Source organism: Pyxicephalus adspersus, chromosome 3, assembly GCF_032062135.1.
Source record: "Pyxicephalus adspersus chromosome 3, UCB_Pads_2.0, whole genome shotgun sequence".
Lineage (NCBI taxonomy): Eukaryota > Metazoa > Chordata > Amphibia > Anura > Pyxicephalidae > Pyxicephalus > Pyxicephalus adspersus.
The window spans coordinates 24,575,502-24,594,094 of record NC_092860.1 but is presented as its reverse complement, the minus strand read 5'-3'; the positions used below and the strand labels follow the sequence as shown (position 1 = coordinate 24,594,094).

At 38.1% G+C, this 18,593-nt stretch overlaps 1 protein-coding gene across 2 annotated transcripts in view; it reads right to left on the bottom strand.

Annotated features, from left to right (window-relative positions):
- Positions 1–18,593, bottom strand: part of PLEKHH3 (pleckstrin homology, MyTH4 and FERM domain containing H3) — a 73,762-nt gene that overhangs the window by 13,898 nt on the left and 41,271 nt on the right. The window contains exons 3-11 of one of the 2 annotated variants that reach the window (XM_072403972.1): positions 14,111–14,199; positions 12,028–12,222; positions 11,089–11,246; positions 8,969–9,092; positions 6,207–6,504; positions 3,076–3,283; positions 1,973–2,109; positions 876–996; positions 190–654 (exon numbers count right to left, since the gene is read on the bottom strand). In XM_072403972.1, coding sequence (XP_072260073.1) covers positions 190–654; positions 876–996; positions 1,973–2,109; positions 3,076–3,283; positions 6,207–6,504; positions 8,969–9,092; positions 11,089–11,246; positions 12,028–12,222; positions 14,111–14,199 — 1,795 coding nt within the window. The remainder of the gene's footprint in view (positions 1–189; positions 655–875; positions 997–1,972; positions 2,110–3,075; positions 3,284–6,206; positions 6,505–8,968; positions 9,093–11,088; positions 11,247–12,027; positions 12,223–14,110; positions 14,200–18,593) is intronic. The other variant, XM_072403973.1, reaches the window with a different exon arrangement.

Sequence of the window (18,593 nt, the reverse complement as noted above, 5' to 3'; positions counted from 1 at the left end):
ACACTCAGCATCGGTCTCAATGGTTTTGAATGTCCTTACCAAGTTGGATTTCACAGTTAAATGACAAGCATTAAAAACTTACACATACAATTTTATGGAAATATGGTTGTTGAAATGAATGATCTGGTAATTTGTTACTATATAACATATAAATAGAACAATGCTATCATTCTGTCAAAGCTAACTTACCATGTAAAAGTCAATCTCGAACAATGTGGATCCATAGGCTGACCACTGTTTCACTATAGCTAAATATGAAGACATGACCTCTGTTCTCTCCATGGTGTGAAGAGCCTTCCATTTGTCTACAATGGCAGACATCATATTGGCCCCTTCTTCTTTTACCCGGCCCTTGAACTTCTGGCTTTCTTCAGCTTTCTGTTTAACTAGGGAATTGTTCCATAGCCCATTGGGAAGAGCTCCAGAGAAAAGGCCTTTGTGAAAGCTGGGGCATGGAGTCCTTGCTGTTACAGGGGGCTTACAGGAAGCCAAGACACGGGAGTGCAGAATGTAAATAGGGAAGAGTTCCTCTAGTCTAGGAAATGGTGCATTGGGGGAAAAGTCACCATTAAGGAATTGTAGACGGAGGGCAGCCAGTGACTGTAATGTCTCTTCATTTGTTGGTAAGTAACCTTGGATCACTGATTCATGGACCTGTAACAGATATTTAAATTATCCCTTGCTAATATAAACTGGCAACTACAACTTAAAACCTAAATGTAAATTATAGAAAATAAAAAAGAAATATATGATGCTTTATTTAAAGGACAACTCTGAATTCCCATATCTGCATATGCGTGTATAAAAACACAATAAGATCAACATTAAAAGATGGCGACCAATGTAATCTTGATGGATTAGCAAGGAAACACTACCTGTTCAAAAAGGAAGGAATATTCCATGCTGTCTTTAGGTATATCCTCCAGGTCAAGGAAACAGTACAGCTTGAAGTACAACCTCCATCTTGTTTCAAACCCTTTTTCTTTACAGGTAAGACTAGAAGAAAAGAAAGACAACTTCAACCAAACTGGAAACATAGGCAGGTAAAACATGAAACAATTTTGTCATCCCCAATGCAAATAATATTCTTAAAGGTTATTTAGGGTTATTTAAACGTCCCCTTTGGACGGCTGCCCGAGGTTCACCACTATACCACAACGATTTAAAATACAAACGCACAAGACCCTGTTTTTTCTTCAGGGTCTCCCATGAACATAGGATACCAAGCAAATAACCTTAAAGCATATGAGGCAATATGCTCTTACCTTTTCAACACTAATCATCAAGAATTAACACTTCGATATTCGTTTGAACATTACCAGCACGTCTAAATTGATACTGGTTTTAATATCAGAGTACTCTCAAGTAGCAATTTTGTATCAGATGCCCTTTATGCGGTAAAAAGTCTCAGCAAAATCACTAAGTCTCCCCTTACCCCTGAAGAAGCCCTGCAGGGCGAAACGCATCGGGAGGGAAACCTAACTGCTACTGCAAATTCAGTATGATGGAACATCAGATTTTTAAATTAGTGTACCAATGTTAGCCTAGGGTTAACTAAGTAGACTTTTGTTCGAAGTTTTAAATATGTCTCAGTTTACAGGCTTAAAACATGAACTTGATATGATGGTAGTGATCCTCGGTAATAAAGAGTCTATGCTTGCCTTTAATATGTACCTTTGAGCACCCTACAAAAAAAAAACTTCTGTATGGAGAAGACATTTCGTCTAAATACATGTGTCTCCTGAAAATAATCAAGCCATTGCTTACTGGCAAAACATGAATTAGAAATTGATCAGCACATGTAGATATATGTACATTATAATTTAGAATCAAGAACAGTAGCAACTTCCATTACCTGCCAGCAATAACACGATGTGCACACAACTGACATAAAATATATACATATATATATATATATATATATATATATATATATATACACACATATGAAATATAATAAAGTTGTATTTACTTTTCAAACCTGGTGAGTGTGTCAGCAACTATAGTGGCTTTGGCCAGGGCTTGCTCGTATTGATTGTTCTGCTCGTAGAGGGCAAATATGTTTCGGCTGGAACTCAGATTGAGTTTGTTTATCAAATCGGCAACCAGCTGCAAGAAGGGACAAAATTGTGAAACCATTATAATCCACTCACTGATTAGTACACCTTATATTTTTAAAAGACAATGCCTAAAGTACATATACCAGAGGAAGGAAACTGTCTGTAATTTCTAAATTATACTTTTAAAAGCTATAACATTTTTTATTGCCAACAAGGAAAACTTAATTAATAACAAATAATGAAAAATATGCAGTTCCTATAATTATACCGTTGGTTCCATACCTCCCCCCAATTTATTGTACAGCGCTGCGTAATATTAAGGCACTATTTAAATACTGTTTATTATTCTTATTAATTATAATAATAATAATAATAATAGTTTCTATATACATATATTTTAAGTTGTATATATATATATATATATATATATGATTGTATATGTAATCATTTTTAAACTGAACTCTAGGCAGCTCCTTTTTCATGAATGTACTATATGAAATATCTGCAAGTACTCATTTGATTTGGTATCGGCCTCTTGCAACCCCTGTGTAGCAGACATGAGGAGGAATAAGCAGCACAAGCAGCCAACCAGTTGTGTTAAGCTCATTTGTCTGCTGCCTCGTCCAATCACTTCTAGTCGTGGGGTAAGGAGGAGACCAATAAGTGTGCAGAAGAAATAATCTGACAGAGAGGGCGGTGCAGTGTCAGTTTTGTAAAGCTCAGAAAAGAATAGAAAGAAAAACAGATTCTTTAAAAAAAAGTTCCGTCATATGTGTTTCATCAGTGTATTTCTCTGTTTTCCTGGAGTTCATCTTAAATTATACACCTGCTCTACATTTGCTGTATCATAAAGGTGGTGTTTGACAGTGCTATAGAAAAGGGACATAAGTTGATGCACTAAAGTAACAATTAATAATTATTTTTGAAAAGCAGTGATAGGCAATCAAATAAACACTGTGACAATGAGTATTCTTTGTAATGCCATTCGCAGGAAGCTACTAGAATCAGGGCTCACCTCTTCGGCAGTGGTGTGAGAAGTGATAGGAACTTTACAGGTACCAGATCCCGGGTAGTGTACCGTGCACATCAGTGCCTGCCTCTGGATGAGAACTGAGATCTCCTCGTAGGATGGAACAAATTCACGTTGTTTGGTCTTATCCAGAGATTCTAGGATGAATCCAGCATACTTCTCCATTTCTGTGTCAGGGAAATGGTTCTGAGTTCTAGAAACAGTATTCAAACATATTACTAACAGTAAATTAAATGACTGAATAAGACAAAAATAAGTCTAATATTACAAAATTAACATTCTCACTAGACGTTTTGGGTGTTGAACCTCGGCTAATACTTTGTATGCATAAAAATATTTTACTTATGTTGTGTGATACCAACTGGGGCACTAGTATCAGTTTTTCTGGGACACAGCAAAGGCTTCAGGCTTTCATGGGCAAAGTGAAGATAAGTTTATATATACATATATATATATATAAATATATATGATTTGTCATTACAGTCACCTTTGTTTAATTTCTACATTTCTTTGTTGAATCTGCCAGAATTCCTTACTTGATATTACTTCTTGGAGAGGTCTGACCACACCTGCAAGATCACTGCCTAAATTGACTCCTAAGTACTATGACGTGAGCACCTTGGCACTTTCTCTGGCATACAGACGTTGTTACTATATAGAGTGTGGACAACACCTAAGGATGGGCAATACTTTCGTCTTGGAAGCAGCTGTAAAGTGCTTCTAGGAAATGTGCTCCAGAGCTGGTGGGTGAAATGAATGGGAACCAGCTCAGAATACATGGCCCTAACTACTGCTGCACTGCAGAGAAAAGAAAATTCAGCAATCACATGACCACTAGAACAACAGAAAAATGACGGTATTTGGGAAGAGAAATTGGGTGTATTGCAAGGATATATACACGCACCACACTGACATAAGTAGGCACAAGAACTTTGACATACAATTTAATGTCTCCATCAAACTTTCATTAGAAAAAGTGTTTCTTCAAGCTAGCAGAAACTTGGAGTCCTTATTGACTTCTAGTCTTTTAGCATGGTCTATTGACTGCTTTTCTGTGACAGCTTAGGTTTTGTGAAAGTTGCCCACATTGCAGGTTAACATTTGCACCTAAGTCTATTTAATAATGAGTTCTGGGCTTACTGCCTTTTTACAATCATTTTACATTACATTGCACAGTGTAACCCTTTTGTTCTGTTCTACTATAAGACTAACGTGTTTGCTTAGGAATTTGTTACATGAATAAAAACAAAGAGTGTGCATATAGTATTTGTGTAAATTAAATTATCGTTGAAAGGAAATATGAACTGCCTGTTTATTAGGATTGTTTCTTTACCGATTTGTAGACATGTATGCGTAGTGGGCCCCTTCCTTGTGCTGTGTCGCTGCTCCCCTCCCTGAATTTGTTGGCAATTCGCAGCTCTTAAAATAACCACTGGGAATTACTTTGTAAATACAGTAGATTTATCAGCAGCTGCAGCTAAATAATGGACAATCTGACATCATTGTTTATAAACACTTGAATTCAGTTCACAAAAAAAGGAGATACAAAGTAACATTGCTACTTTTGTATTCACTTTGTTTACTTCATGTGAAGATCAAAGAGTAGAGCCTGGATCAGCATATTTTTATTAGCAACCTTAAAAGTAAACCTACGTACACACATCAAATTTGGCATGTGTACAGCCCGCGTTGTTCGTTGTCCATGGATCTATTCTGGCGGATCCACGGACGATGAATGACGAGCGATCCTGGGAAGGGGGAGAGCGCGCAGTAGGGTGCCGCTCCATCGTTCTCCCCTCTCCATATGTACAGCACTCATTCATGCATCGTGCGGTTCTTATTGTTGGAAACTGTTGTGAAAGATCCTTTCCAACGACAAGAATTACACGTGTGTCCGCAGCTTAAACCTCAAAGTTTTTTAATTTAATAAATTGTTACTGATTATTCCACTTTCAACCCTTGTATTTTTTTGTTATTTCTTTTTCCTTATTTATAAGTTTTCTTCTTTTTTTACTATTTTTCTCCAAGTATTATGTTGTCTATTTAACTTGTCTAACCATTTTTATTAGTTTTGTTATTACTTTTTCCAATGTAACTGCTGAGGTGGTTAAAGATATTTGCTGTATTCAAAAAAGAAGTGTTAATATTAATTAAAAAAATAATATAGTTAGAACCTCATATTTCTATTACTATATTTGTTAACATTGCTATCCACTGGAATATCCAGAAGTTTATAGTTGTCAGCAGGAGCTGGGGGAAATCCTTCAGTGAAGACACCTGCTCCAGGGACATTTATCTAAAAAATGAATTGCTCCTCACTTTGGAACAATTCCTATTACTTCCAGATGTTCCTGGGCCAGGAGGTGAGGGGGGCCCAGGCAACAAATAAAAGGAAAAGGCAGGGGGAGTTGAATAAAGCCTTTTCTTTTTCTTTTCAAATCCTAAAAATGTTTACCTATAGATACACTTTAGGAATAAGCTAAAGAACATTCAATTTTGTTAAAAGTTTTGTTTTATAGGCATCCTAGAGCCTACACACAAGTGACAAAAGTAGACATCTGCTGGGTGTGCCTGAAGTTCTATGAACATTTGCTAGTGCCATATGCAGGTTCAGTATTGCTAACCAATCATCAAGTTCATTTAAACAAAGTTTTTGATTTGTTAAGCAGTGCTTTAAAATATAAATGGACTTCACCATTAGCACTTTATTACTGATGCTTCAATACCCATATAGCTAATGATGGGGAATCCAAAAAGGACTTTCTTGATCTATTTAACATGGAAGAAACCTTGAAATATCTTCTGGGTCTTAGGGAAACCCTGACAATTATTGCAGAGGGAAGAATTCCTCTTTCATTGCTGGCTAGTAAGAAGAATGTCTCCCTTACAGATAGCCAAAACGATCATATGGGTCAGGTAAACTGACCTGAGAGGCAAAAAACATTGATCAAAGAATCCTTGGAAACCTCTGGAGGAACCTTTGGGTTCTTAAGAATCCCAGCTGAGCAACACTGATCTAAAAGTTAATTATGATGGTTTAGAATCACCATGTAATTATGTCCTATTTTTGCTCATTTTGAAATAGACTAATCATTCTAATCATATGAATATCTTACCTGTGTAAGTGGGACTGGAGAAACCGGAGGACAGCAGGGCTGGGCAAGTAAGTACAACTCATACAGGTAAGTAGCTGCCAGTATCTAAGGTTAGTCAAACTATCAGGTTCCGGGTGGTCAGTGGTCTGCTTGATGACTTGGCAGTAAACCTCATCTCGTAGAGGTCGTAGGTCTAGGCACGTCTGGAGGATCCCCTGCATTAGTGGTACCGGGTCTCTTTCAATCTCCATTTGTTGGAGGGAATTGAACAGTTTCACTGCTTCATCCCGCAAAGCTGTGTAACCCCTGACATTATTGACTATAGAAAAAAAAAATAAAACAGATGTGATAGCCAAATCCAAAAGAAGAATAGCCAAATTAAGAAAGGTCATTAAAACATAATTTGGTAAGAAAATTGCTGGAAGGAACCTTTTAGGATTCTGTCACTAAATAATCATAAAATTGGTTGTTCATATAAATGAAAATTGGAAATTACTATAAAAATGTACCCCACTCCTGAAATCTAAGAATCCATATCATAATCATTGGAATTAATTTACAAAAGAAGGATATGTTATTCATTTAACAAAGTGAGTTTTCATTTTGCAAAGTAAAATTGCACTTAGATTAATGAAAGTGGTGAAGTTGTGCTGACTTTATAGATCCTAGTCTTTAATTTTCCTTCCACATAATGGAGTATTCTAAGTGAACATTGCTTTGCCTCATGTATAAAGCACAGCATAAATTTCATTTGCAAAGTGAACATGCTCTACTACTTTAGTAAATCAACCACATTTAAAAAAAAAAAGTGGTTAAACAACTCCTTCATTTACAGTGTCAATAGAATACCAACTAAATAAGAAACGCTTTCAGTTCTTAGTCATACCTTTTTATATGTTACTAGTATTTTTACAATGCATAGGGTCCAGATAGCTATCCTTTAATACATGGTGAAAAAAGGCAACAACACCTCCTTTAACACTGTTGACAGAGTCAACGAATGCAGGAATTTCAGAGTGTGGCATCATGCCTTTCCTCCTAGGTTTATTCCTAAGAAGGAATGACACAAGAACTATGGGCCACCATGGTGGTCAAGTTATTACTGGAATTACCAACTGGAGAGAAAAAGACATCATTGATCAGTAGATTACTGGGTCATTCCTGGTCATAGCAACAAGTGGGCATACAAGCTACTATGGCTAATGAACAATGATGAACACAGACACTTCTGGACTAATGATAACATCAAACAAATACAAAATGAAAAAAAAAGCTGAATTTACAAAATGAGGTTGGGAATATGTTGAAGAGGGGCTAAACAGAGCAGCAAAGCACCAGATTAAAAAAAAAAAAACATCATACTGGGGAACTCAAATCAGAGGCAAAAGAATGTTTAAAAAAGCTAAAAGTTGGGTAAGGGACGTTTATTTTTAGCTGGTGCAGATCTTAAGATAAAGGAGAAGAAACATATATTTAATATTTAATGTGGGACGACTGCTGTTTTCCTGCCAGACCGAAGGGTGGGAAAAAGGACAAGGGATCAAAGGACAGAAAGGCATTTCCAAACTCCATGGCGTCTGTTGTCCCTGTTAGGAGACAACAGTTTGATTATTCATGTGCATGGGAATTCCCCTGCAGACTTGCGGAAAATAACCCATTTGTAGACGATGCACTGGGAGATTACCAGTAACTGGTTATTGCGCTAGACATACTTAGTCTGTGTTTATATAACATCACCAAGAAAGTCTAACTGTAATTGTCATTTGTCATGACATAAACACACAACAGTACCAAAATAAATAAAACTCTGTTCATTCCCGCCCCGGTACAGAACGCTGGTGCAAGGCATCATTTAACATTAAAGATTAAGGACATCTTGAGACAAAAAGGAAGTACAGCTCTGGAAATGGGAAAGTACTGAAGCAACAGCTTAAATGGTTAGTTTTGCTTTCTTTCGGTTTTGTGACACTATATTATATTAAATGTGTGACCCAGTGGGATAACCCATGGCATCAGCCTCCTACTCTAACATGGACCTCTTCCTGTATCAAACTATACAAAATCCTTGGTATTGTGTTTCCTACTAATATTGCTCATAAATCATAACTGTATACTATTGAATGTAATAGCCATAGAATTGACATAAACCAGGAAAAATTATTATAAATACTCAAATATAAAGTGTGATTTTTTTTTCTCCTCGAAAACACCATTAGAAATCTGTAAGAATCTCCATTTATATTTGGGTCACAGCAATAGATGGCACTGTGTCCTCATGTAAAGTGTGTAACAAACTTTTCTTGTTGGAGACGTGAGACATAGGTTTGTTAAACACTTTACATGAAGAGCTTCATCTCCTGCTGTCCAGCAATAATGCACAAAAGATAATTTAAGACAAGTGATTTGAAAAAGTACAGAATGAGCCCATGTAAGAGTTTTTTCTCTTTTAAATAAATGTTTTAAAAATAACACATCATAGATGTTCAATTCTTTTGCCATTTCTATTGATGACTGTTTTGAATGTAAACAGTTACTGTTGCATTTTGTGCTCTAGGTTTATATTTGAGTCAAAACATTTTCATGTATTTTCAGGTAATCAAGTATATACAGTAAATAAATTGAATGCCCACACCCTGTATTTGCAATGGTTTTCTCCAACTATCCAGTGATTAAAGGTATTCTAATCAATTGTCGGTTTACCTCTGCTAGGGATAACACACTGTAAGATTTGAGGCACATAATGATGGGAAAGGATTGTGAAATGCAATTTTACAAACACTTACAAGAATGATCATCAGATCCACAAGGAAAGGGTAAAAGTGGTGCATACAGAGGACTCTTTGTATGACGCAGAATGGGGTTACGCTTGTAAATTTCATCCACAGTTTCCTGGTTGGACTGATTCTCCTAAACAGAATATATGAAAGCAGAAGTATAAGAAATGTTTCAAAAATGTTCTTTCTCACGGAGATGTCACAATCATGGCCATCGACTGGTGATGCACATTGTGAGGAACATATGAAAGATTATGTAACTTCCTAAACTTTGCAAAACTCCAAATTAGGTTCAGATTTTTACGAATATCCTGTTTCTTCAGAGCATTTAAATGAGGAATTTATTATATTACAGGTTTTTTTTGGCTTTATGAGGAAAACACAAAGTATACAACAAAAGGAAATGCCTTTTCTAGCCCAGTACTTTCTTCATTTTTGGAAGAGTCTTTAGTCTAATATTGTTTCTAGGGGATCTATTTATTAAACTGGGAATCTGACGTTCTCTCAAACATTCCCTGGTGGGAATCACCTACTGCTATTGAAACACATGTACCTGAAAGATTCCCAGGAGGGAATGTTTCATTCCCTGATTTATAAATAGAACCATACGAGTGTTTTTATATGTACCTTCTCTCACAGTAACTGGAGGAGATGACAAATTGCTCAACTAATACTGCAAAAAGCTTTTAGCTTCTTAGACTTAAATTCATTCTTTCCTTTTCAAAAAACATCATTTTGGTTACATGCTTTTTTCACGTTCCAGAAAAAAAAGCACAGAAAACATTATTTTACATCTAAACACTCTAGAGGTTCCATTTATAAAACAGAGAATCTGACATTACCACGAACATTCCCTAGTGGGAATCAATTACTGCCATTGAAACACATGGATCTGGAAGATTCCCACAAGGGAATATTTGAGGGGATGTCTGATTCCTTGTTTTATAAATAGAGCCCAAGGCAGATATAAAGAACACATTAATGCAGCTCTGTGTTCATTAACGCATCATTAAATGTAGTAAAAAAAAGGTGAGCAGTTTAACAATTTCAGAACAAGGGATAAATGAAACCTGGGTACCCAAGCTAAATTTTGCATTTTCAATATTTATAAGTTAATCTTGCAATAATAATAAATTACATTTTTAAGGACATAAAAGGACTCAATAGCACCCTTGTATTGTATTCTATATTTTTCATTCTAAGCTGATTTGATAGAAATGTGAAATTATTTCAGATTATTTGTGCGCCCATCCTGTCATCTAACCCCCTGTTCAGGATTGTATAGCACTCACTTAAACATGATTACATGAGTGCTCCTCTGTCCTGGATGAATGCCCCCAATGGAGGAGAAAGAAGAGAAGGTGCTGGTGACGTCATTAGACCGGGTAGAAGATTGATGGATGATGATATGTATTTGGAAAAGGTATTGGGGGTGGTGGTGGGAAAATCCCGGAATGTCAGTTTGAAACAAATATCATGTGCTGTATGACTTATCTCGGTAAATCTCTGCTCTATTTGTAAAACAGTTAATCAAACATTGCCATTTAGTGGACGGATCTTTCAGGTCCATGTGTGTCAATGGAAGTAATTGTTTCCCACCAGGGAATGTTTGAGGGAATATCAGATTTCCTGTTTTTTAAATAGAGCCCCTTGAGTTCATCTTTAAAATTAAAAACTTTATACACAATCAAACCACATGGCTGGGGATAAAGGGATTCATGGAGATAAGGCATAACAAAAAACTAATTTTACTGACTTTTCAGCAAAGCTTAATATTGAAAGTTGCTGAAGTGAGCTCTAATGGAAGCAAAGAGAAAATAAACAGGCTGCATATAATATGACCTAACTCTAACTCAATAATGCTCACCCTCTGTGTGACCTATGAAGCGCAATGTGTTCACTCTTTTTCCAATGATCACCATAGCAGAGTTTAGCACAATGTGAGCTCAGTAATTATTAAGCAAACTGTACAAAACTAAGTAGAGCAGCCTAAATATATTGGGAGTTATTAACCCTTCGCACATGGAAATAATGTTTGCTCCCATACACTTGTATTTAAACTAACGAAGAGGCATATAATAGCAATAAAAATAAACAGGTAAAAACAGATAATCATGAGATATGCTTACTTCGATGTCTTTAATAAGCAGTTGTGTGGGTGTCTCCAGTGGGTCTTTGCTGTCGATCACTTTCTGGATGGCACACACCCAATGCACTGCCTCATTGAGATGTTCTGTATACAGCCGGTAACAGTGCTTCCTCCCGTACACTGTTACATTCCAGTATCCTGTGGACAAACAGTGCCCGTTTTAATATGTTGGACCATCTTCAGACATTTTTACTTTGTTGACATTTAGCTTGTCTGAGATTTCACTGGTCAATGGCAAAATATAATAATATTAAATATAATATAATACACGTGCATTTTGATATTTACAAAGTCTGGGTGGAATCACTAGTATAGCAGTATATAGTAGAGAGGGCTTACATTTTATACATGAGGTTGCCATCTTTTAATACTTTGTTTCTCTATTGATACATACAAGCACTATAAAAATCATCATTTGTGGCTTTATGCTCCAGACATTGACCTAAACATTAAAGTAGAGAATGTGCCTTCTTTGTTCCTCACACTTTTGCTATGTGTCACTTTGAACTGTACTGTTAAGACCAGCACAGAGAGGAAGACATTTATTTATGTACTTTATATTTGTAAAGAAGCTGCTTCAGGTACAAAGTGCAGACACCTACAGACGTGGCACATAGCAGCCTCCATAGTACCTGAGATGGTCCATTCTGACCAAGCCTGCCGGAGCCTTTCTACCTTCTGCACATTCATACTGACCAATGTAGCAGCCCATTATAGAGAGAAACCAGTAGGAATGTACGGTGTCAGGGTTTAGAAGAAGCTCTGACACTACCCAGAAGTTTTGCAGCTTTGTCTTTTGGATAAACCAGTCCAATATATAAACATATTTCTTATTCATTTTTACAAGCACTTCAAGTCCTTGTTGCCAATACACTCTAGTTGACTTGCCCAGGTGTGTCCCCACCTGCCCATTCCTCACCTGTTTCCTTGTATGTCTGCTTGGATGGCCACATGACCGAGCAGAGGCTGGTGAGCACCAGACTTCCCACCCGTTTGTTGGGTTTCTCATTGCTACTGTAACAATCCAAGGAATCCGGAGTCAAGACAAACCAGTATTTCTTCAATCGGGACCAAGGACGTTTTGCTTCTCCGCTCACCTCCCGCTGCAACCAGCCTGGGGCACATAATAAAAAGTAAGATTAGTTAGGTTTGGTAACAACATGTTTATTTATGTCACCTCTTTCATTTGGTCAGTCAAGATTCTCTGTGGGACACATAAAAGTCATGCAACCTGAACATCAGCTTATTTTTCAATTTAAGTGGCGACTAGAATAGATTTTTCACTTCATTTGACCAAGTAGTGTATCCATTAAGATGCCAATCATTTTTGGTGGACACAATGAATATATTTGTATGCAATTCTTTGTAAATCGTCAGCTTTTATTGAAAGAATGTTTAGTGACCCTGCCATGTTTAAGTATATCCCAAGGTCACAACTGTCCCCCAATTCTGTTCCTGCACTTTCCCCCTGTCACTTGCTTCCCTTTTGGAGATTACTAGTGTCCATACCAACACAATGCTGCGCTCCACAGTTGTCACCATCAAGAAGCCAAGCTGGAGCAATGATGTGCAGTCAATAATGAAGCAAGTGTGTGTATATAGTTGGATGAAAGTGGCAGTACTGAAATAAAACAGTTGGACATTTTTTGATTTTGGATCAAGCAGGGAATAATATGAACCTACTAGATTGTAAGCTCTTCGGGGCAGGGTCCTTTCCTCCTGTATCACTGTCTGTATTAGTCTGTCATTTGCAATCCCTATTTATTGTACAGCGCTGCGTAATATGTTGGCGCTATATAAATCCTGTTTAATAATAATAATGATAACCCATGACAGGTTGTCATTACTGTGTTTCACCCTGATGTGAAGATTCACTCTTTCTATATATATTGGTAACAATAGTTACAGAGACAGAGAGTGATGAGAAAATCACAATATTAGATAAGTCACCAGGTCAAGAAGAGAAAATCATCCAATGGAAGCATCTGTTCTGGGGACATTGTCCTTTGTATGGATTTGTTATCACTTAGACATTTGTCAGCCCTGTGGTTAACTGCTCTTGGGTGGTCACTTTCAACCAGAAGGCATCCAAGAGCATTCAATACTATTTTTGGCAGTTGTTTATGAGTGTTTGCTGAAGAGTCTGATCATTTATTGAAATAGTTTGAGTGGCAGACCACCCAGGTGGTTGTAAAAACCTGATATAACTTCAAGTTTTTTTCACGCTGCAGTGGCAAGTTAAGTTGTCTGGACTTGGACTTTGAAGCTGAAAGGACACATGAAATGGGGCTTATCTTTGCAAGGTATGGTTTAAATGATCATTTTTGCCTAGGATGTGATAAAAAAAGCACTTCTACATTCCCCAGCAGCAGACTCTTACCTATGATGCTCTAGGTTGTGAGTGGGCCTACAACAGTGGCCCCCAACCTTTTGGACGCCACTGACCACTAAGTTTACTCCTGACTGCGTGAATGGTCTGAGCCTGTGATAGGAGAGTGAGTGGGTTGTGTTCAGAGACCCAACCAGCCCACCGCCCTGAACCAGCGATACATATGGGAGACATGGTCCGTGGCTCTGGCCGGTGCTCCCCCAAGCCAAGTCCTTCTCCTGACCCCACTGGAGAGTGCACTGGCCAGAGCCGCGGACCACAGGTTGGGGACCGCCGATGTACAATACAAGACCGCATTGTGTATGATGACATCAGAGGCACACAGAGTACCAAAGATAGAAGGATTTGGGGAACCTGTTGATTAAGAGGAGAAAGCCGGTAGGAGCTAGAAAAATTAAATTAAAAGCATCTTTAACCTATGAAAAAAAGGAGTATTTAGCTCTTGCAGTGCAGGGATAGTTTTTCATTTTCACAAGAATTGAGCTTTAATGATGGTTTTCATGCATTTGTTAAACACATCCTTGTATAGAACAGACAAAGAATACAAATCCCATGTTAAGTATATTTTACATTTAAATTGCAGTTTTATAGGTTATAGTGAAGTATTCAATACCTTTGACAATGACATCTTGATCGTCCTTGCATATAACCTTGTTGCTTGGTGTTATCAGGCTGTGTTTTTCCTCAGAGGCATGTAACTGCCTGAAAAAAGCCAAGACAGGAAAACCACACTTGTTACATGGAATGATATCATAATACAGGCTTTCAGACCACCTACACTATAACTCTCCTCACTCGCACAATATATCTTTACCCTATCTAGGCATGTGAAGTCGTTATTAGCTATCATCAAATTATTTTAAGCCGATGGCTACAAATATTATTTATAGTAGCCACCCATGTCTTAATTCACATTGTTAACTTACAGCAACACATAATAATGTTAGGTGTAGCAGCATTTTGCCATGCTATTCATTATCAATGCCACCCCAAAACACTAAGAAAACACAAATGTAATGCAAAACACCACAAAGCATGGTAACACAATACAGACAAATTGATACAATGCCAACCCAGTCATTTGTTAATGCATGTGTCCCTTTTTAATGTACAGGGCTGCGTAATATGTTGGCGCTATATAAATCCCGTTTATTATTATTATTATTATTATTATTAATAATAATAATAATAGTTATAAAAATGCGTTAACCCAATGCACCGAAAGCCAAGGTGTCAATAGGCCCTTAAACCAGTATATTAATATTACCCTTGCAGTAATGCCACCATAGATTGCAGGGGTGAAATACTTGTTGAAGTACTTATATAGTATCCTATTTTTTGTTTTTCTGGAAGCGGGTGCTGTGTGCTTCTCTCTGAGTTTTGGTCTTGCATTGAATGTGATGACAAAATGCTTGTATGGCAATGTCTTCTGTACTGCCATGCAATGTAAGTGACAATTCCCTAGGCTGGTAATAATGAAGCCTGGCCCGCCTGTCTCCCTGGCATCAGTGGAAGGTGGCTGAGCACCTCAATGTCCTGTGATATGAAGGTGGAAGTGTATGGATTGGGTCTTAACTAAAATTTATGGCTTGAACTGATCTAAAGTTTGAAGAACATGAATTAGAACTGTTCTGAGGTCTGAAATACACGGATTGGTGCTGATCTGAGGTCTGAAGAGTATGGATTGAGCAGATAACAGGTCCAAAGAGAATGGCTTCAGCCGTTCTAAAGTCTAAAGAGCAGAAATTAGAGCTGTTTGGAGGTCTGAAAAGTATGGATTGGGGCTGATCTGAGTTGTATGGACTGCGCTGATCTAAAGCTGCGTACACACGTCCAATAAGGAACGACGAATGACCGTTTGGCCAAGTCTGAAGAGCAGAAATTAGAGCTTATCTGAGGTCTGAAAAGCATATATTGGGGCTGATTTAAGGTCTGAAGTGTATTGATTGAACAGATAAGAGGATAAGAGGTCTGACAGCATGGCTTGGAGCTGATTTGAGATGTAAGGAGGATGGATTAAAGCTACGTACACACTTCCAATTATTATCGTCGGAAAACGAACGACGAACGTTCCTGCACTATATACACGAACGATCGTATAGCACCGATCCTGCACATAGAGGTAACGACACGATCGTTCATAGATATTGTACACACAATAGATACGATCGTTTAAGCGATAGAGGAACTATGTGCACGACAGGAAAGTGAACGGACTTTCGTTCATCACGCATGCTCTGAACATGGACGATCAACGAACGACCGTACACACGAACGATGTTCAACGATCGTCGTCCAATCCGATCCGTCGGTCCGGTCGTTCGTTTCCAGCGACTTTCCTCGTTCGTCGGCGTCGTTGGTTACTTTTTTACGAACGATTTTTTGCCCAATCGATCGTTCGTCGTTCGATTGGAACGATAAAAATTGGAAGTGTGTACGCACCTTTAGCTACGTACACACTTCCAATTATTATCGTTGTTAAACGAACGACGAACGATCCTGCACGATATCTGCGAACGATCGTATAGCACCGATCCTGTACATACAGATAACGACACGATCGTTCGTAGATATTGTACACACAATAGATACGATCGTTTGAGCGATACAGGGAAAGACGTGCACGACAGGAAGTGAACGAACGTTTGTTCGTCATGCATGCTCAGACCATGGACGATCAACGAGCGATCGTACACACGAACGATGTTCAACGATCGTCGTCCAATCCGATCCGTCGGTCCGGTCGTTCGTTTCCAGCGACTTTCCTCGTTCGTCGGCGTCGTTGGTTACTTTTTTACGAACGATTTTTTGCCCAATCGATCGTTCGTCGTTCATTTTGAACGATAAAAATTGGAAGTGTGTACGCAGCTTTAGACTTGATCTGAAATTTCAAGAGCATGGATTGGGCTGATAAAAGTTATAAAGTGTATGAACCAGAAAGATGACATCTGAAGAGCATCTACTTAGGCTAATCTAAGGTCTGAAGTGCATGGATTGGGGCTAATCTATGGTCTGAATTGTATGATTTGGGGCTGATATGAGATCTAATCTGAAGTGAATGCATTTACCATCCTCCAGACCAGAAATACTACAAATAAAACTATCACAAATCACGTAGTCTTGCTATCTTATGCACATTTGTATAGGAAGTGCAAATATAAGGCTTTTAACATGCCCAGTCATATCACTAATACACATCAATGCATATAAATCATTTGTGTAGGTGTAAGTAGTGGGACTGTGCAGGACAAATGGGTTTCTTCTGGATACCGGTGCAGACACAGGCAAATATTCCAGTTAGTTGGCTTGTGTATTACGTTTTCTGACAAAGACAACAATACTTAGGGTGCAGGTCATTTCATTTTTCTTCTGTTTTTCTTTAGGTATTCTTTCAGGTCTGACATCTTCTGGGTTTACCACTGATGAAGCAATTGCTGTGTATGCATGCTGAAGGTATATTATCTTGGATCCGAGGTTCACTCTCTCTTCTTGTGGTGTGTGTAGACTGTACTGCATTGCATGTGTGGGTATGTTGTATATCACTCCTGACACAAATGATTCTGTGGTTTTTATTTCATTACTTTAAGTCCAACCCTAACAATCTTGTTTTGGTAATACATTGTGAGCTCCTTTGTGGGACAGTTAGTGACATGAATTTGGACTTTGTAAAGTGCTGCAGATTATGTCAGTGCTATATAAATAAAAGATAATAATAATAGGTGGTGCCTGCTGTGATATGACCCCTGGCTGGCTTCTATGATGTTTTCCTAAATACTCCAACAGCTTCCTGAAATAACACCTGGCTTTGTTCCCATCTATCTTGGGATTTGGGTTCTCCAGCTCCTCCTGATGCATCCTCCATAATATAAAATAAATAAATCAAACAGGGAGAGTCCAAGCCTTTTATAATAGGAACAATAGGTGTGTGGATCCACGAACCCAACTGCAGATATCTCACAGTATAAGAAAATATTAAGCTGTAAAAAGCCTTTGTAGGGACAATGGCTAAAACACATGCATGTGAAGTGGATGAATTGATGCAAACATTTAGATGATGAACCCATATTTTTGATGTGACCACATTAGTAATTAGCTTTTATTTGGTTCTTTTTCTATGGAGCACTTTGGGCAAACACATCCCTGGAAAGTGGTACCCAGCTGGGACTGGCTTTAATTTGCAGCCAACATGAAACACCGCCATGGCTAATTCACCTGGCCTATAGGATTGGAAAGTGGCAACAATACTATACATTAAAAAGTGATTTTGCAGCATTGTCAGAAAGTGCAGCAAAGAAGGGCCAATAGGTAGGACAACGGGAATGGAAGGGGAACAGACAACCAGATATTTTGCCTGGAATTATATTCCAACTCTGCAGCAGCAACTTGATCATCGTATACATAAATACATAAAGATTTTTATTCTTTCCCTAAAGTCTCTACTGAGATAAAAATACATTTATTACACAGCAAACATAATGTTCTTACAACCCTGATCAGAATGACTAAAGTAATAAACAACAAATAACAATCAATGGGAAGCATTACTAAGCAGGAAATAAGCTTTAATAAGAAACACCGGTAGGATTATATTGTACATTCAGCTGATCTCATTTAAATTAATAAAAATAACTAATGATTTCCTGTAAAAGTAAAAGAGATCATAAAATGTCTTGGCCCTGGCAAAGAGACAGAAGAAAGGAGAACAGACAAGTTGCAGCCATTTAACATTAAACTACAAGGCTGCGTCTTTGAAAATCCCCATTGCCTCTACCAAAGTCTTTTCCATGGGAATGTTTGCCTAGCGGCTCCAGGGATGATGCAAGCTTGGCAGGAAGAAACGCTGGGACGCGCCAGTGTGCTGGGGTTTTTTTTAACCACCTGAAGGAAGGGAGGGAAACCACAAGAGCTGTGAGCCCGTGCCAATGCCTGCACTCAGACAGTCAGATGAAGGGCACAGGAGATGAGGCGGTAATGCCAACCTTAGTCTGCTAACCAGGAGGCGGGGGGCTGTATGATCTGTATATTAATATTATTATTATTATTATGATCTGTATATTAATGGTGCTGACTCGTGCACAGGGGGGGGGGGGGGGGGG